The sequence below is a fragment of the Enhydra lutris genome, unplaced genomic scaffold, assembly GCF_002288905.1.
Source record: "Enhydra lutris kenyoni isolate GAN:26980312 unplaced genomic scaffold, ASM228890v2 scaffoldscaffold26, whole genome shotgun sequence".
Taxonomy (NCBI): domain Eukaryota; kingdom Metazoa; phylum Chordata; class Mammalia; order Carnivora; family Mustelidae; genus Enhydra; species Enhydra lutris.
This window is the reverse complement of record NW_019154110.1, coordinates 24,967,387-24,992,201: the sequence shown is the minus strand read 5'-3', so window position 1 is coordinate 24,992,201 and position 24,815 is coordinate 24,967,387. Positions and strand designations below refer to the sequence as shown.

At 55.4% G+C, this 24,815-nt stretch overlaps 3 protein-coding genes across 4 annotated transcripts in view; 1 reads left to right on the top strand and 2 right to left on the bottom strand.

Moving 5' to 3' along the window:
- Positions 1–435: 435 nt before the first annotated feature.
- LOC111151364 (growth factor receptor bound protein 7) lies at positions 436–8,845 on the bottom strand. Its single transcript, XM_022509337.1, has 15 exons — positions 8,824–8,845; positions 4,849–5,002; positions 4,579–4,732; positions 4,240–4,396; positions 4,006–4,127; positions 3,837–3,914; positions 3,400–3,537; positions 2,745–2,855; positions 2,463–2,561; positions 2,138–2,218; positions 1,919–2,035; positions 1,476–1,530; positions 1,257–1,344; positions 1,058–1,151; positions 436–899 (listed from the first exon to the last, which is right to left on the bottom strand). Exons 2-15 carry the CDS (start codon positions 4,995–4,997, stop codon positions 753–755), a joined length of 1,590 nt encoding a protein of 529 aa, XP_022365045.1. The 5' UTR covers positions 4,998–5,002; positions 8,824–8,845; the 3' UTR covers positions 436–752.
- Positions 8,846–14,518: 5,673 nt separating this feature from the next.
- On the top strand, positions 14,519–15,832 carry LOC111151563 (migration and invasion enhancer 1). The gene is made up of 4 exons (XM_022509632.1): positions 14,519–14,649; positions 14,752–14,849; positions 15,218–15,294; positions 15,374–15,832. The coding sequence occupies exons 1-4, from the start codon at positions 14,561–14,563 to the stop codon at positions 15,455–15,457; spliced, it is 348 nt and encodes a 115-aa protein (XP_022365340.1). The 5' UTR covers positions 14,519–14,560; the 3' UTR covers positions 15,458–15,832.
- A 593-nt stretch (positions 15,833–16,425) lies between these two features.
- The window catches only part of LOC111151268 (erb-b2 receptor tyrosine kinase 2), a 25,026-nt gene continuing 16,636 nt past the window's right edge, over positions 16,426–24,815 (bottom strand). The window contains exons 16-27 of one of the 2 annotated variants that reach the window (XM_022509142.1): positions 22,676–22,723; positions 20,838–20,976; positions 20,632–20,754; positions 20,252–20,350; positions 19,785–19,970; positions 19,493–19,648; positions 19,303–19,378; positions 18,842–18,988; positions 18,353–18,450; positions 17,940–18,152; positions 17,436–17,688; positions 16,426–17,299 (exon numbers count right to left, since the gene is read on the bottom strand). In XM_022509142.1, coding sequence (XP_022364850.1) covers positions 16,929–17,299; positions 17,436–17,688; positions 17,940–18,152; positions 18,353–18,450; positions 18,842–18,988; positions 19,303–19,378; positions 19,493–19,648; positions 19,785–19,970; positions 20,252–20,350; positions 20,632–20,754; positions 20,838–20,976; positions 22,676–22,723 — 1,909 coding nt within the window. In that variant the 3' untranslated portion in view covers positions 16,426–16,928. The remainder of the gene's footprint in view (positions 17,300–17,435; positions 17,689–17,939; positions 18,153–18,352; positions 18,451–18,841; positions 18,989–19,302; positions 19,379–19,492; positions 19,649–19,784; positions 19,971–20,251; positions 20,351–20,631; positions 20,755–20,837; positions 20,977–22,675; positions 22,724–24,815) is intronic. The other variant, XM_022509143.1, reaches the window with a different exon arrangement.

Here is a 24,815-nt window from a genome sequence, read left to right as displayed (position 1 = left end):
CGTGCTCTCTCTCACTCTCTAATTAAAAAAATAAAATCTTTGAAAAAAAAAAAGAAAGCAGGAGGGAGAGGGGTTGATGTGGGGGTCATGAGGACTTGGGAGAGGTATTGGGCCATGTATCCGGATAGGAGTGGGAGATTCCTAACTGCGTGTTTGTCAGGACTCATCTGAACAGTTGGCCCACAGGACTTCCTTTAGGGCCTGTCAGGAGATGGCACCTGGATGACAGTCCCTCATACATGCTTTCATTCACTGGAGACTCCGATGACCAAGACCACCCTGTCCTCAAGAAACGTCCAGGCTGGAGGACACGTGGCCCCAGCCATCTGACACATTTGCCAAGGCCTGGTGCCCCCCTCTACCACTCCCCTGCTCCACTCCACTAGCCAGGTCTTGCCAGAGAGAACTCACGGATATATCAAAAAATAAGCTTTATTGTCACTCATATAAAACAAAGCAGATCAACTGGCCTCTCAGTCTGTACAAAGGGTGGGGGGGCTAAGACCACCTGGGCTGCCCCATTTCTCCCATAATGCCCTGCCCCAGGGCTGCGCCCAGGAGCTCCGTGGAGGGGAGCCCCCACCCCCAGTGCCTTTTCTTGAGAAGAGAGGTGGGGGGTGAGGCGGGGGCGCTTGCTGCCTGAGGGAGAGGCAACGGAGCAAAGCAGACCGCACTCTCCAGGGGAGGGGAACCCTCCGGAGCTTCTGGGCCCTGGAGTCCGCTCCACACGCACCCGGGCGGCCAGAGGTGGGTCACAGCGCCACTCGGGTGCAGCAGTGACGGAGCACGCAGGGCAGGATGCCGCGGTTCAGCTGGTGGAACTCCACGAGCTGCAGCAGGTCGGTGAAGCGAGTCTGGCCGTCGTCCATGCTGAAGTAGAGGCGGCCCTCCTCCTCGCTCTGGGGGACAGCCAGAGGGGATAGCAGGTCGGGGGAGGTGCGGGGGCGCAGGCATCTCCCCGAGAGACCCCAGACACACCCCAGACACACGGTGGGGGCGGGGGGAGGAGCTGGGGAGCTGCTCCAGGGGCTTGAGGAGGAGGACGGGGATGACTCACCGGGAGGATAAGATAATGTTTGACCTTTTGCAGGTGGCACAAGGAGAGGACAAAGCCCTGTGGGTTCCGCTGACTCTCTCGGACCAGGAACAGGCTGCCAGGAGACAGGGCAATGTCACCTGAAGACCCAGAGCTGCCACCCCGACACAGGGTCCCTCCTATCCCTGGGTCTGTTTTCCTGCTCAGGCCTGCCCCTTACCCGTCTACCAGGCCCTGCTGCCCGATGAGCCGCTGGCTCTCCTCTCGGGAAATGCGTCCGTGAAACCAGGGCTGGGTGCGGTGGATGGCTGGAGTTGGGGAACGCAGAAGGGCAGTCACTCTGGAGAGGAGACCCCCCCCCACCCTAGCCACCCCCACCAGGAATGCTCAAAGAAGCCACGGCAGCCCCCGCCCCTGAGGACACTGAGTGCTCACCCACCTGCACTGAGGCTCGTGCCCGAGCCTGGGGTGGGTAGGCTGAGACGGTGGTTCTTCTGTAGAGCAGTGGGGGACACAGGGGATCAGGGCGTGACTGGGGTATGACCCAGCACCTCGAGAATACAGAGCCCCTTTCCGCACCTGGGGACCTCCCTTACGCCCTTCTTCCTCCCATGCCACGGAAACCCACAAGGAGGGGGGCACCTGGGTGGCTCAGCCAGTTCAGCATCCAACTCTTGATTTCGGCTCAGGTCATGATCTCAGGGTGGTGAGATCGAGCCCTGAGTTGGGCTCCACGCTGACTATAGAGCTTGCTTAAGAGTCTCTCTCTCTCCTGCTTCCTCTGCCCCTCCCCCTTCTTACACACACACACACACACACACACACACACACACACACACACGGTCCCCAGGACAAACATGCAGATGGCTGTGGGCCCCTCACCCTCCAGGCCTGGGCCTCCTCCAGGGCTGCACTCAGAGCTTCCCGGGGGTTCTCGATGACACGCCCAGCATGGCCAGAGAAGTCCATGGCCACCAGGGTGTTATCAGAGACACTCCTCTGTAGATGGGACAGGATGTGGAGGAGTCAGAAGAGCGCCCATGTTTCCCCAGGATGGGGCCTGGGTGCCCAGGCCCAGCTAATGCCCCCGTGCACACTCACCAAAGGTGGAGAACCCATACAGGACGGGCGCAGGTGGCGGGACTGGGCCTGCTGGTAATTCTTATACAGCTGTGCCCCATACTTTGGGGCAGAGGGAGAAAGAGAGCCTAAGGTCAAGCAGGTGCTGGGGACGGGGCTGTGAAACCCCCCTGCCACCAGAATGCCCCAAGAGCAAGATTATCTCTGCCATGGATAAGGAGCTTTCTGAGGCCAGAGCCAGGACTCAGCCTTGGCCCGGGCATACGGAGAGAGCAAGGCTACAGCGCTCTCTCGTTCCCAAGGGCAGAGCTACTCGTGCAAAAGGGATCCGGAGGGTGAGGCCCACCTTGAAGAGGCGGAAAGCTGCTAACCAGCAGCCACGGCTCTGCTCATCCTCACTGCAGAAGACCCGAAGCCCCTTGTGGCCATTTCGAAGCTTGTTGGGCTGTAGGAAGGGGAAACCAGCGGGTCCAATATCTGCCATTAGGACCAGATGTCTGTCTCGGAGGGGCAGGGCAGGGTGCAGGGAGAGGCGTCTGGGTGTCCCAGATGGAGCTCAGAAGCTCTAGGTGGGATCCTGGGGCCTGAGCAGCTCCCATTCCCTCCAAGGCCCAGCCGGAGTCTTTACCTTGATACAGAAGCCAAAGTCGGTGGGCATCCCATAGAGCTTGCGGCCCTGGGTCACCACATACACGTTGGACTCATTCACATCTGCTATATACTGCAGGTGCCTCGGATCCTAGGCAGCATGGGTAGGTGGGACCTGTTACAGGCAGCCCCTGTCCCCCTAACTGCTGTCCCCGTAAGCCAGCTGGGGAGATTTCTGAGAGGAGCAGAGAAGTGCCCCAGGTCACACAGCAAACAGAAGGAGAGCCAGGATTCAAACTCAGTCTTCACCTGCCTTTCCCACTACTACCTCCTGGGGTAGGTGAGCCAGGAGGGAAAGAGGAGCAGTGGAGGGTCTCGGGGCGCAGGGGGAGAAAGATCTAGGCATTCCAGGAAGGGAAGAGACAGCTCCGGGAATAGGATATCCCAGGGGCTGAGGCTGTCAACCCTCAAGACCTCACCTTGGAGGGGCGCTTGGGTGGCGCAGTGGGTTAAAGCCTCTGCCTTCAGCTCAGGTCATGATCCCAGGATCCTGGGATCGAGCGCCACATAGGGCTCTCTGCTCAGCAGGGAGCCTGCTTCCCCCACCCTCTGCCTGCCTCTCTGCCTACTTGTGATCTGTCTGTCAAATAAATAAATAAAATCTTAAAAAAAAAAAAAAAAAAAAAAGACTTCACCTTGGAGGTGCCCTTGGTGGAGTAGTAGAGGCCAGACCGGCGCAGGAAGCAGAAGAAGCGTTTCCAAAGCTTCCGTCCTGATCCCCGGAGCTGCAGGAAGCCCTGGATCTCTGGGAAGCTGCCTGCATTCAGGAAGTTCTGGGGCCGGAAGAGAGCAGGAAGAGGGTGAGAGGGTGAAAGGCCAAGAGGAACACACACACGCACACGCACACACATGCACAAGCCTTCAGGAGAGAAGCCGTACAGCATACATTTATTGTCCCATTTCACAGACAAAGAAACTGACGGTCAGCCAGGAAAAGTGACTTGTCCAGTCACTGAGCACTGCGCTAGACTCTCCACCACACAGAGGGGAGGCAAAATGCTTAAGGGCCAAAAAACCAATAGGGGGTCCTGGGCAATCATGAGTATGCCATGGGATGGGGGTGTCCCTTTACCTGGATGAGGTCTTCGTGGGATATGCCTGTGTGTGCGTCCACACAGCTGGAGACCATCTTTTCTGGGAACAGGGTGTGCTGGGGGGAAAGCACTCAGGAGTCAGGGGTCAAGGAACCAGGGTGGGGATCGGGGTGTCCCAGTGCCCGGAGCCCCTTCCCACACACTCACTGGAGAGCTCTTGAACAGTTCATACTTGGCGAAGTTCTTCCGGAAAACAAAGCGGCTGTCTCCACCAATGGGCCAGGCAGCCTGCACTTCCACCACGGACTCGTGGTCCTCCAAGCCCCGCTCTGGGGTCAAGGGCAAACAGCAGGGGTCGGCGGAGACCAGGTGGGCACCTGCCTAGCCCAAGGTGCAAAGCATCGCCTCCCTGTCCAGACAGCCCCTGGCACCCCAGCTCACCCAGTGCTAGGTGGGGGTGGCACTCCACCAGCCCCCAGTTTTCATCACTCAGGGCACGAGCTCGCTGCACCAGCATCTCACAGACATAGCGGGCTGTAGCGCCCGCCGCCACCTCCACAGACCGGCAGGCCCCATCCTCGCTGTACACCTTTACTACCTGCAACCCAGGAATCGCCAACGACTCGAGGAAGGGTGAGGGTGGTTCCTTCCCTTCCCCTGCCTGCTGTACCCACAGGGACCCCTGACCAAATCCGCCCACCTCTATGGGAGCGGCACCATATCCACCCCAGTCCCACAGCACCCCCATATCCCTGCCTTCTCTCTCCCAAGACAACTCACGTGGGGGCAGCTGGCGTCTCGAGGGGGCAGGCCCCTGGCACTGGAGGACCCCCCAAGAATGGGGGTCTGTGAAGGAGGGCTGCAGAGCTCAGGGAAGGGGTTGGGGATGGAGGGCAGAGAGGTTGCCCGCAGCTCCTCCTCTCGAAGAAGATTCCTGGGGCCCAAGGAAGGGGGGGCAGAGAATTTGCGGACTGCAAGCTTCTGCCTTACCCAGCACTGAACCCCCCCGACCACCACCAGCCCCTCCTCAGCTTCATCCACCCATTGTACCTGGTCGGAATGGGCAAAGGCTGGGACCTCTTCACCTCCCCAGGAAGAGGGGCATCAGGAGGTGGGGGAGTCCCAGGAGGGGTCCCAGGGGCCAGGTACAGGTCTTCTGGGGAGCTGCTGAGCTGAGGTGGAGACAGACCCAGCTCCATAACATCTGAGGGAGAAGAGGGGGCTGAAAGCAGCCGCTCTTGTGCCCTTGTCCCATAGAGAGGGGCCAAGAGGACCCAGATGTCCTGACATCACACAGCTGCCAGGGTGCCCCTTGGAGCTGACACAGCACCTTATCGCTCCCCCTCTAACTGGAGTTTCCCTCAAGCTTTTGGGGAAGGGTAATGTGAGCCTGTTTGCAAAAGGGGACACCAAGTTCCTGAGAAGGAAGCATTCTTGCCCCCGTCACAGGTGAGTCAGGGAGTGGAACTCAGTGTTTGGACTCCAAATCCAGTGCTCTTCTGTCAGCGCCACGTTGCCCAGGGGAAGAGCTAAGAGGGTCCCCCCACCACAAGCCCAGCAGCGGCAACAGACTCCGTGTGCCACAGACTGTGTGACTCTCAGTCTCCGAGCATGCCCTAAGCATGGGGCATTCACTCCTCTGGGCTCTGCCCCAGGTTTTTCCAGTGCTTCGTTGCCAGACCTAGTTGCCAGAGTCTGTTGTGGCAACGCCTGCCCAAGTGCTGAGTGATGCGCAGAAGGGGAGAAGGAGGTGGGAAAGACAGGAACCAGGAGGGCAAGAGGCAGGTTCAGCTGCAGGGAGAAGGACAGGACTAGCCTGGGAGAGCAACCCCCAGCAACCCCCAAACTTTGGTTACCCTCTCCAGATTCCTCCTGCCCAGTTTTCTTAAAGCCCCAATGCCAAGGCCACCTCCTCCAAGCAGCCTTCCTGGATTTTCCACTTCCAGACGGAAGGGCTCCTGCTCTGTACTGTGCTGCGGCCTCTGCGCCAATTCCATGCACCTGTCTTATCCACCCACTGGTCTGGAGCCACCCAGCACCCCTAGGCAGGGCCAGGGTCCTACCCACAACCTATCGCCCAAAGGTACTGCATAGGCACCTACATCAAGTAAGGACAGGAGAGCTGGGACAAAGATGCCCACTGGGGACAGAGGCAGCACAGGCCCCTCCTCCACAGGAAGCAGGACCCCTCCCCCTGGCTGGAACCTCGGAGGACCTGGGAGAACTGGAGACCTAGGCCAGTGCTGTTAGGCTGCCTGCAGCACCTGGCACTGACCCTCCAGGACAGGGCAGGCCCCTGACCATTAAGTGAGGGGATTTGGGGGACAGGTGAGTCAGGGTGGGGCGGGACACCACTGCCTGGGGCTCTCTATTCAACCTTGACTCATCTGCACGACTTCCTGACTTAGGAGAAACACAAACAGCCCTGCCTCTCTACCCACCTCTCTCCCCTCCCACCCCCAACCGACCAGGCTGGGAAGAACAGGGGGGAGGGGGAGGCACAAGGCAGGGATGGGCTAGGGGAGGAGGAGAAGAATGGTGGGCCCTGCAGCTCCTCTGACATCATTTTTGCCTCCCCACCCCTGGCCCACCTCCAGTCCAGGTGGGACCTGCAATCTGTCTTTCCGGGTCCCATAGTCACCTAGTCACCTCTCAGTCCGGGAGCCCCCTCACCCAAGGAGAGAAAAAAGGCCTGGCCTGGCTTCAAAGGCCCAGCTGGAGCAGAGCCAACCTCCCAGGGATGCCCTCACTCACCCAAAAAAACCATGTAGTGCTCCCTATCCTGTCTGGGGCCCACTCCTAGCACGCAGGCCACAGCGGGAGCAGAGGATTCATCTACGTCAACTGTGGGGGGGTGAGGTCCTCCCAATACACTCTCTGGGATGTCCCAGCCAGAGGGATACTACCGGAGCAGAAGTAGCAAGACACCCAAGAGAAAGACACAGGCAGGCAGATGAGGGAGGAAAAGGCCAGGAGGGGGGGGCGGGGGGGGGCTTAGGGCGCTCAGGGTCCTGCAGGGGGGGGGGGGCGGGGAATGAAAGACACACCCAGCAGCAAACATCAACAAGTCTCCAGCACATCAACAAGGCACAATGTCCCAGCTCCCATCCCCTCTACCCTGGGGTCACCAACCCTGGTGACTTCACTCCAGGGAGGGGGGGGGGTGGGGGTGGGGTGTGGGGGGGATGGGACACCCAGAGAACAAAAGTGGGGTCCTACTTCATCCCAGAGGGAAAAGGAATCAGGGCAGTGTTTGGGCAAAGAAATGGGAGATTTAAATCAGAATCAGATTAGAATCTGGCCTCAGAGGTCTGGAGGACCAGTGAAGACTTGGGTTTGGCCTTTTGATCCCACCTTGCCTTCCAGACCCTTCTAAGGCAAGAGAAGAGTGGGGCAGTTAGAACCAAACAGATGGGATGGGAAGAGAACCGGGTCCTAGCTCTGGGGCCTGGGGAACACTCTCCCAAGAGTCCTGACCCTTTCAAACGGGGGCCCTAGGAAAGCTTCTGTGGAAGGAACCGACCCCCAAGATCTCAGTCCCCTCAACACTAGGACTCCAAGTCCAGGCTTCCCCAACCGCCTCTCCTGCCCCGAGGCTCCAGCCCCACCCTCTTTCCCGCCCTCCCAGCCTCCTGCCTCCTTGTTTACTTCCTGAATCTCGCCCCACCTGGCTGGCCCCAAGGGCGGGTGGCAGGGCCCACTATTAAGGGCCCTTGGAAAACAAGGCCACCTCCGTCGCTAGCCAGGGGAGGGGGGAGGGGCTGGCAGGGCCGAGGCCTAGGCGGGGGACTAGCAGGTGGCGGGAAGGCCCTGGTCCAGCCCAGCACTCCACGTCCGCCCCCATCGGGATTTATGGAGGCGGGGGGGGGGGGGAGGTGGTTGGAAGGTCCAACCTTGCGGGAGTTGTGAGCTTGCAGGGCCCAGGTAAGGAGGCGGGAAACCCCTAGATGACCCGGAGTTGGGAGGAGGGCCCAGGACGCTGAGGCCCCGCCCACTCCCTAACTCTGGAAAAAAACGCCCAATGGGAAAGGCGGGGGGCGGGGGGGGTAAGCTTTCTTAAAGTTTAATTTGGGAAGAATGCTAGATTGTGTCTGTGGAGTTAATGATTACAGGCTGCTTGCCTTCTTGGAGGGCTCCCCCAGCACTATCGGAGAGGGGAGGGGGCGGAGAGGGGAGAGCAGTCTAGGACAGGCGGACCAAGAGGGGCCATTCTTGAGGGGCAGTAGGGTTGGGAGGCCTTCCAAGGGCGGACAGGTGCATTCTCCATCCCCGCGGTACCAGGGAGATCCAGACTCGGGTCTTTCTCCGAACACTGCCCCCTGCCCCCAAACACGCACACACACACTTTCCCTAGTCCCCGCTTCGCCGCAGACCCCCAGCATCCAGACCTCTAGCCTTCCAGTCTTCATTCCGACGCCAGGAAGGACCCCGGGGCCTGCCCCGCCCCCACCTCCCCTTCCTAGGGCAGGGCCCTGTATTCTGAGCAGGCAAACAATCCCGAGACCGAGCTCTAACAATTTAGGAGATCCCTCTCCTCGGCTGCCCTCCAAATTGGAGGGTGCCCCCCGCCCCTGCGCGGAGACGTCAGTCTTTGGTAGAGTCTTGGGAAAACCTCAAACGGGTAACCTCAGGCTAAGCCAGGAATGCCTCTAGGCAGCCCTGGGTGCTCAGGCCCCCTCCTAGCTCTTTTTCTGAGAAGGTGGGGAGGGACTAGTTTCAGCGGGAAAGCAGCGTCTCCCCGAGGAGAGGATTGGAGATCTTTCTTCCCCATCCCCATCAGCTGCTTTGTCCGGGCGCCGGACGGAGGCGGGCTACAGGGAGGAAAGGAAGGAATAAGGAAGACAGGAAATGAGAATAGGGAAAGACTGAGGGCAGATGGTGAGGAAGGGGCGGGATATGGGCGATTGGAGAAAAAGAGAAAGCGAGGCGGCCAGAGCAACACAGCAGGAGGCTGAATCTTTAAACATTGACCCCGGACCTGCCGCTGCTCCCACCCTCTAGACGAAGTGCCCGCTGGGTCCTTACCTGGACCCTGGGCGTTGGAACACTTGGCTGGGGCCACCGGTTTAGGGAGGGAGACGCCAGGCCCTTAACTACCTGTCCCCTTCCTGCCCCCGCCCTTGGCCTGACATCATTGAAGGGGGGGAAAGGGAGGGGGGAGTCGGGAGTCAGGCAGCCGCCGACCGCCCACCTGGGCAACCTGCCAGCTCTTGGCCCTGACACGGGCACAGCCTGGGCGCTGGGGCGGCCGGGGGTGGGAGCAGGTTGTCGGCTGGGACCGATTTTGGTCACCTTACCTGGAGGGCCCCAGCAGAAGTGGCAGGACACCGGGTACAAAGTCTGGTTCTGTCTTGGGACCCCAGACACCTGGACTTGATTTCAGATCCACTCCTTCTTCTTTACAGGTGGCAGGAGGGTGTCCCGACTTTGGACGTAGAGTGAGGGTTGGGGGGAGGGAGAGCCCTGTGTGTCCAAGCTCCTGGCCCAAGGAAACTAAAATTATCTTGGGCAGGTGGGGGCGGGGCCTGGGGAAGAATCACGGGAGGAGGAACCAGAGGAGGAGGGGCGGGACTCCCTGACACTCCACGCTGGCTGGCCGGGATTGTTTTTGCCCTTCCTAGCCCGGCGGCGGCAGGTGCCCAGGGAGAGGCGGGGAAGACGGTGGAGCTGAGCAGCCTCAGAGTGAAGATCCAGAGTCCTCGTGATGTGGGAGGGAGGGACTGGGGGCCCTTCCCCATACTCCTCACCAAATCAGGTCTGCTCATTGGCCAAGCCAGGGGGCCTGTCTGGGCCTCTGGGTCCCACCTGATGGGGGCAAAGAGCACTCAGCCAAAGAGGGAAGCCTGCCAGAAGGGTGTCCAGGAACAGGGGCTGCTCCTTGACCTCCAAACACAGTCTGGCCACCTAGCCTGCACCCTGGCCCTCAGAGGCACCCAGGGAGATGTTCTCCCTTCTTGACTTTTTTTTTTTTTTTTTTTTGACAGAAACACAACGAGAGAGTGAACACAAGCATGGGGAGTGGGAGAGGGAGAAGCAGGCTTCCCGCCAAGCAGAGAGCCTGATGCAGGACCCGATCCCAGGACCCTGGGTCCACGACCCTAGCCGAAGACACACGCTTAACAACTGAGCCACCCAGGCGCCCCGAAGTTCTCCCTTCTTTGCAAAGTCCAGGGTCTCAGCTTCTTCTGAAATCCAAGGGGTTATACAGGGTCTCATGGTAGGAGGAATGATCTAGGGAAAGCTCTGGCCAGGTGCCAGGGGACTCCCCTTTGAGGGATCACTTTAGCTCTCTCCTCCAGCATTAGGCAAACAGAAGGGTCAGGGAGAGGGCCTGGAAGGGCACAGATCAAAGGCAGTAGCCACCTCCCAGCCTCAAGTGGGTGACAGTTGGGTAAACAAACAGTCCTTAGAGTGATAAGCAGTCTGCCCTGAGGTACCATCAAGGAGTGGCTCGAGCCTCAACTTTCCCCAAATGGGGTTTTCCTAGAAAAACCAGTATGAGTGGACTAAGCAAAGAAGTGGGGGAGGGGGGAGGTCACCTGGGCCTTGGAGCAGCAGCTTGTGCAAAGCACAGTAGACGACTCACTCAAAGATTCCTTCCTTCATTCAGTAATATTTGTTAAGTACCTACTATAGGCAAACCTCATGCATTGTACTGGGGAAAAAGCAGGGAGCAGCAAAAACAGACCCTGGCCTTATCCTCGTGCAGCCCAGTTGGGGAGACTGATGTTAATAGAAAAATCCCATAAGGGGCTCCTGGGTGATTCAGTCAGTTATGTGACTGACTCAGGTCATGATCTCAAGAGTTGTGAGATCGAGCCCTGTGTTGCGCTCCATGCTGGGTGTGGAGCCTGCTTAAGATCCTCTCATTCTCGGGACGCCTGGGTGGCTCAGTTGATAAGCGTCTGCCTTCAGCTTTGGTCAAGGTCCCAGGGTCCTGGGATCAAGCCCCACGTTGGGCTCCGTGCTCCAAAGGAATCTTGTTCTCCCTCTATCACTGTGTGTCTCTCTGTCAAATAAATAAATAAAATCTTCAAAAAAAAAAAAAAAGATTGTCTCATTCTCCCTCTCCTCCTGCCCCTCCCCCTCTCTAAAAAAAAAAAAATCACACACAAATAAGAAATGACAGGTGACCAGTATGCTGGGAAAATGACTCACCCGATGAGTTGGGGAACCCTGTCTGTGGAAGTGACAAGTGAGCAGAGGGGAAACTGGAGCAGGGAGAAGGGTGGGTGGGAATCGGGGGGTGTTCCATTCACGATGAGGAAACAAGTGCCAAAGCCCTTATCGGGAGGGGACACGGCATGAAAAGGCACAGTGGGGTTGAGAAGGAAAGAGAGGAGGCCACACAGCTAAGCTCGGGCTGGTGAGGAGAAAGGCAAGTGCTTTGGACTCAGCTGTGTTTCTCAAAGTGTGGCCGGGGACCACCTGCCTCCACAGCTCCTTAGGCTTGTGTAAAAAACAGATCCCTGGGCCCCTCCCCATCTACTGAATCTCAGTCTCCAGGGCCAAGACCCAGGAATGTGTGGTATTGACAAGCCCTCAGGTGGTTAAACCAGGTTTAAGAGCCATCCATCCTGTCTGTCCAGACTGGCAGGAACTATGGGTCGAGGCCAGACCCTGCAGTGGCTCTTCAGCCCAGAAAGGCAGACAGGTTTATATTTTGAAAAGATCACGCTGGATGTTGAAGGATGGGGTTAGAGAGGGAAGCCGGACTCAGAAGGCTGAGTGCTGTAGGACTCTATTTATATGGCTTTTGGGAGGGGGTGGGACTATAAGGAAAGAAGAGAGATCTGGGGTCAGGGAGGAGGGAGACGGGTTGACAGCAAAGGGGAAGGGGACTTGTGAGGAGGTAATGGAGCTGTTCTATATCTTGGTCATGGTGGTAGGTACCCAGCTCAGTTAGGACTCACAGAAAGGTACACTCAAGAGGACAAATTTTACTGTGTATAAGTTATATTTGAACTTTTAAAAAGATTTTATTTATTTTTTTGAGAGAGAGTGAGAGAGCATGAGAGAGAAAGATCACAAGCGGGGAGAGGGTTAGAGAGAAAAGCAGACAACCCGCTGAGCAGGGAGCCCCATGTGGGACTCGAATCCCAGGACCCCAGGGTCATGACCTGAGCCAAAGGCAGACGCCCAACAACTGAGCCACCCAGTCACCCCAGATTAGTCTTTTCAATAAATGGTTCTGGGACAATCAGCTCTCCACCTGCCAGAAGATGAGTTTAGATCCTTACCTCACAATCTACAAAGATTAACTCAAGATAGATCATAGACTTAAATGTAAGAGCAAAAATAAAATGTCTGAAGAAACTATGGGAAAAAAACCTTCTTGACCTTAAGTTAGGCAGCGATCTTAGATACAACAGCAAAAGCACAACTGACAAAAAAAATCAGCAAATTGGACGTCATCAAAATTTAAGTTTTTTGCACTTCAATAGACATCACTAAGAAAATTAAAAAAAAAAAAAAAAAAACTTGTTGGGATGCCTGGGTGGCTCAGTTGGTTAAATGTCTGACTTCCACTCAGGTCATGATCCCGGGGTTCTGGGATCGAGTTCTATATGGGGCTCCCCACTCAGCGTGGAGTCTGCTTCTCCATCTGCACATCCCCCCTGCTAGTGATCTCTCCCTCTCTCTCCTACGCACTCTCTTTCTCAAATAAATAAATAAAAATCTTTTTTAAAATGGCAAAAGAGGGCGCCTGGGTGGCTCAGTTGATTAAGTGACTGCCTTCAGCTCACATCATGATCCCGGAGTCCCTGGATCGAGCTCCATGGGGAGTCTGCTTCTCCACTCTCATGCTCTCTCTCACTCTCTCAAATAAATAAAGAAAATGGTTTTTTTTAAGATTTTACTTATTTATTTGAAAGAGAGAGAATGAGAGAGAGAGAGAGAGAGCATGAGAAGGGGCAGGGTCAGAGGGAGAAGCAGACTTCCTGCTGAGCAGGAAGCCCGATGCAGGACTCCATCCCAGGACTCCAGGATCATGACCTGAACCGAAGGCCGTTGCTTAACCAATGGAGCCACCCAAGCACCTAATAAAGAAAATGTTTTTAAAAAATGTTTTAAAATGGGCAAAAGATTTGAATAGATGTTTTTCTAAATGAGAGCCATGGATGGCTAATAAGCATACGAAAAGATGCTCAACATCATTAGTCATTAGAGAAATGCAAATTAAAACCACAATGATATACCACCTCACACCCACCAAGATAGCTATAATCAGAGACAGACAATAAGTGTTGACAGGGATATGGGTAAACAAATCCTCATATATTGCTGGTGAGAATGTAAAATGGTACAGACATTTTGGAATAACAGTTTGGCTGTTTCTCAAAAAGTTAAACATAAACGTACCATGCAACCTAGCTATTCTACTCCTAGAGAAATGACAACACACATAACATACAAAGACACTTACATGAACGTTCATAGCAGCATTATCCGAAATAGCTAAGAACTGGAAACACAAATGACCATCAGCTGGTATCGAATAGATCAGCAAAAAAGATGTATATCTGTACAATGGGATACCGTTCAGCAACCAAAGAGAGCAAACAGCCCCATTGCTACAGCGTGGATGAACCTCAAAAGGTTTAGAATGAATGAAAAAAGCCAGAAGCGAAAGACCACATATTATAGCATTTACATAAAATGTCCAGAAAAGGCAAATTTATGGACAGAAAGCAGACCGATGGTTGCCTAGGGTTGGAGCTGGATGCTGGACTGCAAACAAGCAGGAGGGACCTTTCTAGACTGAAGGAAAGGTTCCGGAACTGACTGTAGTGATGGTGGCACAACTCTGGAAATCACTGAATATTTTTTAAATTGCATTTTTAAAAAAATTTATTTATTTATTTTAGGTGGGGAGGGGCAGAGAGAGTCTTAAGCAGACTCCTCGCAGAGCACGGGTCCTGCCGCCGCGCTCAATCTCAAGACCCTGAGATCAGGGCCCTGAGATCACAACCTGAGAGGAAAGCAAGAGTTGGTAGCTGAAATGACTGCGCCACCCAGGAGCCCCCCAAAATTCATGATTTGAAGGGATGGTAATAATGTAGGTGACCTGTTAGGATATTATGGTATATCCCAGGGACTCCTGGGAGAAAAAAAGGCAACAAGACAGCCTCCATTTTCAGAGTTCCAAAAGAGAAAAATGCCAGCCCAGGCCAGGATGAGATGGGGGAGGTGCAGGAACCGGGCAGGTGTGACGGGAGTGCAGAGCCTAAGGAGTGGGAGCCCCAAAGCCTTAGCTTCCAGACTGCAGGGGAGAAGCAGTCACTCTCCCCGACTGTGCCTACAGCTTTGGAGGTTGAGTCTGAAGCACCTGAGTGCTGAACTATGGGGTGGTTTAAAACACCATCAGTATGTTAGCAAGAAACAGCAACCATCCCGTAACATCAGCCAACCCCAGGCCCTGGATCCACGTGCCCCATCACTTTCGCTTCCTTTTGTAAACTGGAAAGCACTTGCAGTCTAAGATATTTCATGAGATTATATGAAGCCGTGACGTCCAGGGGACACGAGATGCCGGGCAAGTCCAGCGCTCTGAGAACCCAGGCCGGGTAAGGTGGTCAGGATCAGTCCATCCAGCCCACAGCCCTCAATCTGAGGATAGGGTCAAAACGCAGCAGCAATCGCGGCCTGCAGGGGGCGCCCGGACGTAACGCGCGGGCAGCTCCGCCCAGTGGCCCCGCCCCGTCACGTGCTCGCGGCGTCGCGTCACACCCGGAAGCAGCGGCTGAAGCAGTCGGGAGCAATGAGCGGGGAGCCGGGGCCGACGTCTGAAGCGCCCCCTCCCGGGGAAATTGAACCGGGTAGTGGGGTACGCATCGTGGTGGAGTACTGGTGAGCGTCTCCAGCCCGTGGGGTGTCCGGACCGAACGGGGGTGGGTCCACGGGAGGCCCCTCCTCCGAAACCCAGGCAGAGCCCAAGCATCTTGTCCCTAGTGAACCCTGCGGTTTTGAGGCGACCTACCTGGAGCTGGCGAGTGCCGTGAAGGAGCAGTATCCTGGCATTGAGATCGAGTCGCGCTTGGGGGGCACAGGTGAGGCCCGCAGAACACCTGCTGAGTCAGTGTTCTAAATCTCAACTCTCCCACTTTCTAGCCCTGGAACTGGCTGTTTTATATAGTGTCCAGCAGTGTCTGGCACAGAGTAAAACGTCCAACCAACTCGAGGCCCCTTCCAAAGGTGAGGGCGGGGGACACAGATGAAGCCTGTAGGGAAAAACGGGGTGAGACTGCAGAAGTGTAGGGTTGGAGGGGAGGGAGCCCTTCTTTGAATTATGAACCCAGAGTTCAGAGGACACACAGGTAACTCTTCCCTGGGGCTCCTTTGGCTTGAGTCGGGGTGGGAGAGCCTCTCCTTACATGCCTGTTGTCAGCATACAGTTCATTCTTTTATTTAATACCAGGTGCCTTTGAGATCGAAATCAATGGACAGCTGGTGTTCTCCAAGCTGGAAAATGGGGGCTTCCCTTATGAGAAAGATGTGAGTATTTACAATGTCAGGAGGCCCCGGTTCACCCTTCCCCTGCAATGGATCATTCCATTCCACCTCTGCCCTCTAGCTCATTGAGGCCATCCGAAGAGCCAGTAACGGAGAACCCCTAGAAAAGATCACCAACAGCCGTCCTCCGTGCGTCATCCTGTAACTACACTTGATTGTGGGTTCCTGCTCCGTTTTGGGACCCAAGCCATGGTCTCCTGTCTGGTCCTGCTGAGGGCTCCCCACTGCCTCTTTCCCCTCACCTGGGTCCTGGTAAGCTAAAAGACTCTGGCTTCCACTTTGTCCCTTTGGATACCAAGAGGGAATAGAAGCTGTGGTGGTCTTGGGGATGGGAGAGAGACCTTCTCCATGGACATTTCCACAGCCGCCTTATACCCCCTTCCCAGGATCAGTGCCCAAGTCTGCTTCCCACTCCAACTCAGCTGTACCGGTCAAATGCCACCACAGTTCTAACTCTACCTTCCACTAGCTCTGGGCAATGTCAGCTATTGGCAATAAAGTGGCACTGCAAACACCTGTACCAAACTAGTGTGTGTTTTTATGTTGGGGGGGGGGCGGTTGGTAGCATAGAGGCCCGCCCAGCCTTTATACCACTAGGGTGGCTCTGGGGAGTGGGTGGGCTTTTTTGGGACAGTTACTTCTAGTTCTAGTGATTTCCTCACTCATAGCCAAGGCAAGGAAAACGAGTCACACAGTACACATTGCCTCTCCCCCCCGCTCCCACCCGAGGGGAGGAAATAACCCCCATTCCAGTGCATGGCCTTAGGAATTCATTATTTCTAAACCAGAATGATCTGGTTGTCAAAGGGCTCTCAGATTAAAATCCCAACTTGAAGATTCCATCCCCCCAACCCAAAAGCCAGGAAACAGGAGGATAGGCTCCTCATTCAAGCTTTCTGGATTCCTAGCCACTCCCTCCAGAAAAGAGGACTTGAGTGTAAGTTAGGTGGGGCGTAAGGGTTGGCATAGAGCCACCCCAGACATAGGCTGATGGCCAGCTGTTTTCCAAAATATATTTGCAAATGGAGAAAGTGGGTGTGGAGAAAGGACACTCTTACCCCCACCCCAGGGTCCCACCCCTCTCCACAACACCCGCTCTCCCGGAGTCCTTATTTCATCTTTTAAAAAAAAGTAAAAACAAAACAAGAAAAGCACTCTGTACAAGGACTGATCTGGCGGCTTTGCTGCTCCCGTCTTCCAGGGCGCAGAGCTAGGTCTCAGGGACAGTCTCTGAATGGGCAGCTCTTGCTTAAGACTCTTCCTTAGAGCCTCTCCCCTTCGAGGCCCAGCTTCCCCATGTCCTTCAATGTCAAAGATCTGGAATAAGTGAGCTGCTCCCTCAAGTGAGGAGACTGGCTGTGGCATCCGTGGGACCGAAGAGTTGGCTGGGCAGGGCTCCAACGTCGCTCAAGACTCCCCAGTGCTGTCCCCTCGACCAACCAGGCTGAGCCCCTCTCTGGGATTTGGAGGAGGAAGTTTGGTTCCCAGTGCAGCAGGATGCCCTGGATTCAGGGCCAAGGGCCCATTTCCTGCCTCACCCCAACTTGGGCCAGAAGTCAGGCCTTCCCTACTCCCCGAGGGTTCAGCAGGGCCTCGGCAGACTTGGGACTTCTGGCTCACACTGGCACATCCAGGCCCAGGTACTCAGGATTCTCTGCTGTAGGGGTCCCTTCAAAGGTGCTGGGTGGAGAGCCCCGCTCTGATGGGTCCTGGTCCCAGTAATAGAGGTTGTCAAAGGCTGGACTGAAGGCTGGAGGAGGGTGGGGCTGAGGGGCAGCCCTGCCCTGGGGTACCAAGTACTCAGGGTTCTCCACAGCACTCCCAAAGGCAAAAACGTCTTTGACAACCCCATTCTTGCCAGGGGAGAGAGTCTTGGGGGACAGAGTCTTGGGCCTTTCCAGAGTGGCACCGGCAGGTCGAGAAGGAGGCAGAGGGCCTTCCAGGGGCGAGGGGGGCTGCGGCCAAACCTCCGGCTGGTTCACGTATTCTGAAAGGGCAAGGTTGGGGGGGGGTTTGTTAAGGGAAGGAACCCATGAGTCCCTGTTGCTACCACTGCCCCCCACACTCCCAACTTCCTCCCGCACTTCCCTCCCAATCTCTCAGGTTGGGCCTGGATTCCATACCAGGCTGGGGGCTGCAGGTCAGGGGGGCAACATAGCCATCAGTCTCTGGGGCCAGGGGTGCAGTAGGGTCCTCGCTGTACCGCTGTAGAGGGCTGGGGTCCTGTGGGGGAAGACTCTGCAGCCCCTTGGCTGCCCCCATTCCCAAGTCGCCATCAAACACGTCAGAGCCAGCCCCCTCTGAGGGTGCCCGTGGAGACTTTGGGGGCTCCTCCTCGGAGGGCTCCAGTCCCATTGTCAGCTCACCACCGCCACTCTGGAGACAAGAGGGGGTTGTGATGGGGTTATTCATGGATCTGGGATGGAGACTCCAAGGGAAGTGACAAGGTCACAGGAGATAAACAGGTCACCACTGGGGTTTGAAACAGTCACCGTGGAGAGGAAGAGGTCAAGGGCTGGAAGGCAGTAGGAGTCCTCAGGAATGGTGGGGTCTCCATGAGAGGTAATGGGGGGTGACATAGGAGAAAGGGACCCTAGTCCGTGGGGGAGGTAAGTACGCCCACCCACCACGGTGTGACCGAGCGCACTGACCCTCGTGGATGAGCTGCGGTGCCTGCGGTGGGCCGGGCCCCCAGCACCTGGGGCAGGGTCGGGGCAGAAGAACCCCTGCTGGGGCACCAGGTACTCCTCAGCATCCACCAGGTCCCCCATGTCATCATCTTCCAGCAGCGAGCGGTAGAAGGTGCTGTCCAGTGGACTGGCGGGGCCCAAGTCTTCATTCTGGGGAGGACGGAGACAGCGTGGCGGCCTCTCCCTGGCCCCACGCACAGCCTCCCCGGGAAGGCTCGGGGAGGACAAGGTCTGACAGATCCAGCAAGAGCTGGGCTCGGAGGCCTGGGACTGGAATCCTCTCCCTTCCCACCCTCTGCGGGTGAATGCTCTTCACTCACAGGCAGGGACTGAGGGGAAAGGCCCAGTACCTGGATGACCACGAAGCGCTGGGGGTCCCTGGCCATGCGGGAGAATTCGGCCACCAACTCCCGGAACCGTGGTCGACATTCAGAGTCTATCATCCAACCTGGGAGCAGCACGGAGCTCAGCATCTCAGTTCTGGCTGCAGCCTGTGTGCAGCCCAGTCCCACTCCCTCCCTCTCCAGTCTGATCTAGACAACCCCCCCCCTTAGAGCCTGAGCCCTCGGGTGGTAGAGAAGAGGTCTCAGACTCAGGTCCTGAACTAGATCCTCTGAGAATCTCTACTAGTTTCCCCTTTCTATGTTGCATGTAAGTCTCTAACTAGCTGGTCTTCTAGAGCTCCTCTGGCCTGGTACTGTAAAAGAGAAGCCCTTCCAAGGGCTCCTTTAACCATACTAGGGACCCTGCACTTGGTCCCCTCCCATCCCCCTTGGAGGCCCCTCCACCCAGAACCTCTCATCCCTCCTCCAGGCAGCTGGCACAGCTCAGCCACGCACATTTGACCATGATCATGTAGACATCAATGGTGCAGATGGGGGGCTGGGGCAGCCGTTCCCCCTTTTCCAGCAGGTCAGGGATCTCCCGGGCTGGGATCCCATCGTAAGGTTTGGCCCCAAAAGTCATCAGTTCCCACACAGTCACACCTGGGGCAGAGATGGAGGTAGGGTTAGCGGTGGGGGGGCAGGAGGGCCTTTTAGTGCACTAAGCCCCAGAGGCTTTACCCAAGAGCCTGGCACCACGGGGGAAAGAAGGGAGGGGGGTACTGCCAAGGGGCAGAAGCCACCAAGCCTTTCCCTAGTCTCATCAAAGTGCATAGACCCTGGCAGCCCCCTTCTTCCCACCCACATTCATGTCTCCATTCATTCTCCCATTGCTTCTCTCTTCCTCCCTCCATGCCCTCCACCCGTGGGCCATGGATCCTTGTCCACCTCTCCTCCCAACCCTCCCGGCCACACACCATAGCTCCACACGTCACTCTGGTGGGTGAACCGCCGGCGGAGAATGGACTCCAGCGCCATCCACTTGATGGGCACCTGGGAGAGCAAAGAAGTTCTCAAACTAGGTGTGGTGGGGACATGGCTATTCTTAGAGTTCTCCCTGGGGCCAGACCCCACCCCACCTTGCCTCACTCTGCTCCCTCCTCTAACCTTGCCCCCATCTGCATGGTACTCGGTCTCGTCAATGTCCAGCAACCGAGCCAGCCCAAAGTCTGTTATCTTGACATGGTTAGGACTCTTGACCAGCACGTTCCGGGCAGCCAGGTCCCTGTGCACCAGCCGAACGTCCTCCAAGTAGCTCATCCCCTGTGATCAGAGGCATCGCTGTGGACCCCACTTTGGCTTTGTATTCTCCCAAGAAACCTCCCCATCCTGGCCCTATATGGAGAGAGAGGCTCGCCCTCAAAGACACCCGCAGAGCCCAGGCCCTCTAAGTGCGTACCTTAGCGATCTGCACACACCAGTTCAGCAGGTCCTGGGAGCCCAGGCGCCCACGGTGCTCTCGGACGTGGTCTAAGAGGCAGCCATAGGGCATAAGCTGTGTCACCAGCTGCACCGTGGATGTCAGGCAGATGCCCAGAAGGCGGGACACATATGGGGAGCCCACGCCAGCCATCACATATGCTTCCTGGTGGCAAGGATTCACACTGAGAGGGGGTGGGAGACCACAGCCCCCCAACAACCACACACCCCTCTTGAGGGCCGAGGCATCACTGGGGACCCTCAGTCAATCCAGCCCCATCTGTCACAAACCAGAACCGTGGCCCACAGGCAGGAGGTTAAGAGTCGAGGTTTGGATGACCACAACATGTTTCCCCAAACCCCAGTGAAGAGAGAGAGACCAGAGCCCAGACCTGCAGCCTGGGGTTCCCTCATGTACTCCCGGCTGGAGAGGGTGGAAGGGCTTACGTCCAAGATTTCTTTGTTGGCTTTGGGAGATGTGTTTTCCCTCAACACTTTAATGGCCACTGGGATCTTCACATTTTCCCCATCAGGGATCCAGATGCCCTGCACAGAGAGAGGAGGATGTGAGAAGGAAGAGGGCACACCAGATCCAACCTGCAGTCATCCAGAAGGTCCTTACTTGTGTTCCCAATGCCCTCTCCACCCTGGGGCCAACCCCACTATTTAAATCCCGCCCTCCACTCCCTTTCCCCTTGTTCCAGCCTCCTACCAGACAGCACCCCTCCTCCACCCTGCTCTCCGCTCTCCTGGCCACACCCCCACACAGCCGCTGGGACCACCCACCTCTGGGACCGCCCCCTCGGAACTTTGGCTCCACCCCTGACCTTGTAGACGGTGCCAAAGGCTCCGGATCCAAGCACTTTCACCTTCCTCAGTTCTGTCTCTTTCAGGATCCGCATCTGAGCCTGGTTGGGCATGGCTCCGCTAGGCGTCAGCGGCTCCACCAGCTGGGGTGAGGGTGGTGGCGCGTCAGTGACAGAGGCTGGACCGCAGACCCCAAGCCAACACGGAGGCCCTCAGACAGCCTCACCTCGGTTTCCTGCAGCAGCCTCCGCATCGTGTACTTGCGGATCTTCTGCCGCCTTCGCTTGATTAGGATGCCGAGGACCAGCCCCACAAGCACGGCCAGCAGAATGCCCACCACAGCCGCAATAATGGACGTCACAGGGCTGAGGGCGGAAGCCAAGGATAGTGTTAGGGAGTGAGGAACAGGCTGGGCCGTGCAGAGATGATGGAGGGGCATTCTTCAAGGAGGGGTGAAGGAGATGCAGGTCACTAGTGTTTAGTAAGTAAGTCGGGGAGCACCAGGGAGGCTCAGGTCATGGTCTCAGGGTCCTGGGACCAAGCCCCCTGCCGGGCTCCAAGCTCAGTGTCAGGAATCAACTTGTTCCTCTACCTCTCTCCTGCTCATTCTCTCTCTCAAATAAATGACAATCTTTTAAAAAGGCTGGGGAGGGGGCGGGGGGGGGCCTGGGTGGCTCAGTGGGTTAAGCCTCTGCCTTCAGCTCAGGTCATGATCTCAGGGTCCTGGGATCAAGCCCTGCATCAGGCTCTCTGCTCAGCAGGAGCCTGCTTCCCTCTCTCTCTGTCTGCCTGCCTCTCTGCCTACTTGTGATCTGTCAAATAAATAAAAACCTTTAAAAAATAGATAAAAAATAAAAATAAAAAAGGGGGGGGAGTTGGAAGGACTACCCATGGACTCCATCCTCTCTTTCTCGCTTGGCTTCAACTGCCTTGGAGTGGTGGACACTTCTAGCCCTCTTTAACCCCATCTCCAAACTATGTGCCTGCCCATGGCTCTAGCCTAGGACTCTGAAACTTCCTGACAAAAATCACCAGAGAGCTGGTTAATGTGCCCAAGTCTGGAGCCCCACTGCCAGCAACTCTGACTGTGGTATGGGGCGGGGCCCAGGAATGCACACCCAGTGATTCTGGTGTTTGAGCCAAATTTTTCACCCATAGGTCATGATTTTCCACACCCCCCAGCCTTGGTGCATTCCATTACTTCTGCCTGGACCACCATTTCTCCATAGGGTCATCGTTCCAGTCTCAGCTCATCCTGGGACAGATGAAGCTCCTGGGGGTTGACCCCCACCATCGCCACGCATGCCCCCCTCCCTTGCTTGGCCAAAGCCTGGCACACCACAGACCTCTCGTCAATGCTTGTTTCATGGACAAACAATTGCTGAGGACATACTCCGATCTGTTTTTGTCCCCAGAGTCTTTCCCAAAGCTCCCCACTGCCCAGAAATCAAGTCCAACCCTGTGGCCCAGTAGTGAAGGAGGGTGTATGCCCTAACCCGACTCAACTTCATCCCTTCCTCCCTTCTCTGTGCTCACTCAGTGGCCCACCATACCAGAACCTTCGAACTGAACACATCCTAGATGTTCCTGGCCCCTCCCCCACCGTGACACCTGATTGCCTTCTGCCTAATGCAAGTGACCTACCTGCCCCTGTTTCAAGGCCTGGCTCGAATGCCACCTCCTCCTTGAAGCCTCCCACCACCCGGTTACCCACCACCCGTTAAGACTTCATCATCCGCTCCGGGGCAGCTACACTCTCTTCTCAATCTACCTTTTATCCCAGGGGGTTGAATGCTGCCTGTGTCCCTTACATCTAGCTACTCAAGGGTAAGGAGATAGTGGCGGGGTCTTCGCCATCTTTTCCTGTTCCCCGCCCCCTAGGCATCCTAAGGAGGTCCTCCATCCACTCGTTGAAACAAACTGAAAGGAGAATCAACAGTGGGAGACTAGGCTAGGAAGGGACAGGTGTCAAGTCAGGAGACCCCCCCCCAACAGCAGCAACCACCCACGGACTGGTAGGGGGTTGAGGGGCAACATAGGGCGTGTCCCGGGGACTGGGCTGACCTGGCTCTCTGCTCGGCAGGGCAGCCCCTCTCGTCCAGATCCGCACAGCTGCAGGAGAGACAGTCCCATCAGCCAGGCTGGACACCACCTCCTGGGCTCACTCCAGCCTCACAACCATCCTGGGATGGCAGTGGCTGGGCCATTAACCCATCTGACAAAGGCAGAAACTGGACTCAAGGTCACCAGTGCTATTCATACCACCCCACAAGGAGATTCCTTCTCCGGCCTTGAACTCGAATTTCCTGCTCCCCTCCACCTCCCTGGAATTGGGAAGGTAGGAATTGAGGGGCACCCAAAGGAGCATCAAGTCCAAAAGTACGAGCACTTCTTCTGCAAAAGAATGCCAGGGGAGTAAACTGGCCCAACTTCTGCAGGGGACAGTTTGGCAACACCTAGGAAATCCTGTTTGTGACCCAGTGGTTCCACTTCTCGGGATAGACCCTAAATATGCCAACACCTGTATGCCAGGGGGCACGTGCAAGACGCTCACCGGTACACGGAGCTCAAGTGTAATAAACTACAATAGAAAGAAAAAAGAAAAGAGCGAGCAAGAAAAAGAAAGGAAAAAAAACAATAAATACTACTACATCTGTGCTGCAGATGTAGTAGTTAAAAAAAAAAATGGGGGGTAGGCCTGTGTGCATTCACACGAAAGGACCCCAAGATACATAAACTGGGGGGGGCAGGAGGGAAGCAAAGTACAGAACAGTGTATAGAGCATGACCCCGTTTGCATTAACAGATGCGTGCACACAAACCTGACGGTGTAGCGGAGGAACTATATGAAACTGCGGTTCCTTGACCATTTCTGACCTACAAAAACAGCACTCTTACAGGACTCAACTACTATAAATGTAATATATGTTTACGTGAATGTGTAGGGAAAAGCCTGGAAGGATGACAAACTGGAGTGAATCTGATGGTTCTTCCCGGGGGAGTGGAACAAAATGGCACGTTTGCTTTGCAGTATTTGTACTTTTATATTGCTGAACATGTTCAACGTAAGGATGTATTCATGGGTCTCACGTGTAACTAAAGAACTAAATGAAAAAAAAAAATAGAATAGGGTAAATCACCATGTTAGGACATGGAAAAACATTGCAAGATTCTGTTAAGTGAAAAAAAAGCAGGGGCACCTAGGTGGCTCAATCAGTTAAGCATCTGCCTTTGGCTCACATCACGATCCCAGGGTCCTGGGATGGAGCCCCGCATCGGGCTCTCTGCTGGACAGGGAGCCTGCTTCTCCCTCTCCCTCTGTCCTTTTGCATGTGCTCTCTCAAAAATAAAATAAATAGGGGCGCCTGGGTGGCTCAGTGGGTTAAAGCCGCTGCCTTCGGCTCGGGTCATGATCCCAGGATCCTGGGATCAAGCCCCGCATCGGGCTCTCTGCTCAGCAGGGAGCCTGCTTACCTTCCCTCTCTCTCTCTGCTTTCCACTCAGCCTACTTGTGATCTCTGTCAAATAAATAAATAAAATCTTTAAAAAATAAATAAATAAATAAAAATCTTAAAAAAAAAAAAAGAAAAGAGGGGCGCCTGGGTGGCTCAGTGGGTTAAAGCCTCTGCCTTCAGGTCAGGTCATGATCTCGGGGTCCTGGGATCAAGCCCCGCATCGGGCTCTCTGCTCGGCGGGGAGCCTGCTTCCTCCTCTCTCTCTGCCTGCCTCTATGCCTACCTGTGATCTCTATCTGTCAAATAAATAAATAAAATCCAAAAAAAAAAAAAAAAGAAAAGAAAAGAAAGCAATTTTCAAACAATATGTATGGTCTATGATCCCATTTTAGTAAAAAATAGCATGTTAGAATGTGCACAGATAAAAACAGTAAGAGAATAATAATGTATATTAACAGTTTATCTATTATAATAACATGTTAGAATGTGAATAGATAAAAACAACTGAGAGTAATTATATATATTCAAACTCATTTAACATGGTATAATAATAATTATGTTAGCATGTGCACAGGTAAAAACTGGAGAAAAACTATTACAAATTATTAACAATGGGGATACAACTGCCAACAACATTCATTTATATTTCATGCTTTCATTAAAAAAATTTTTTTTAAAGATTTTATTCATTTATTTGACAGACAGAGATCACAAGTAGGCAGAGAGGCAGGCAGAGAGAGAGGAAGGGAA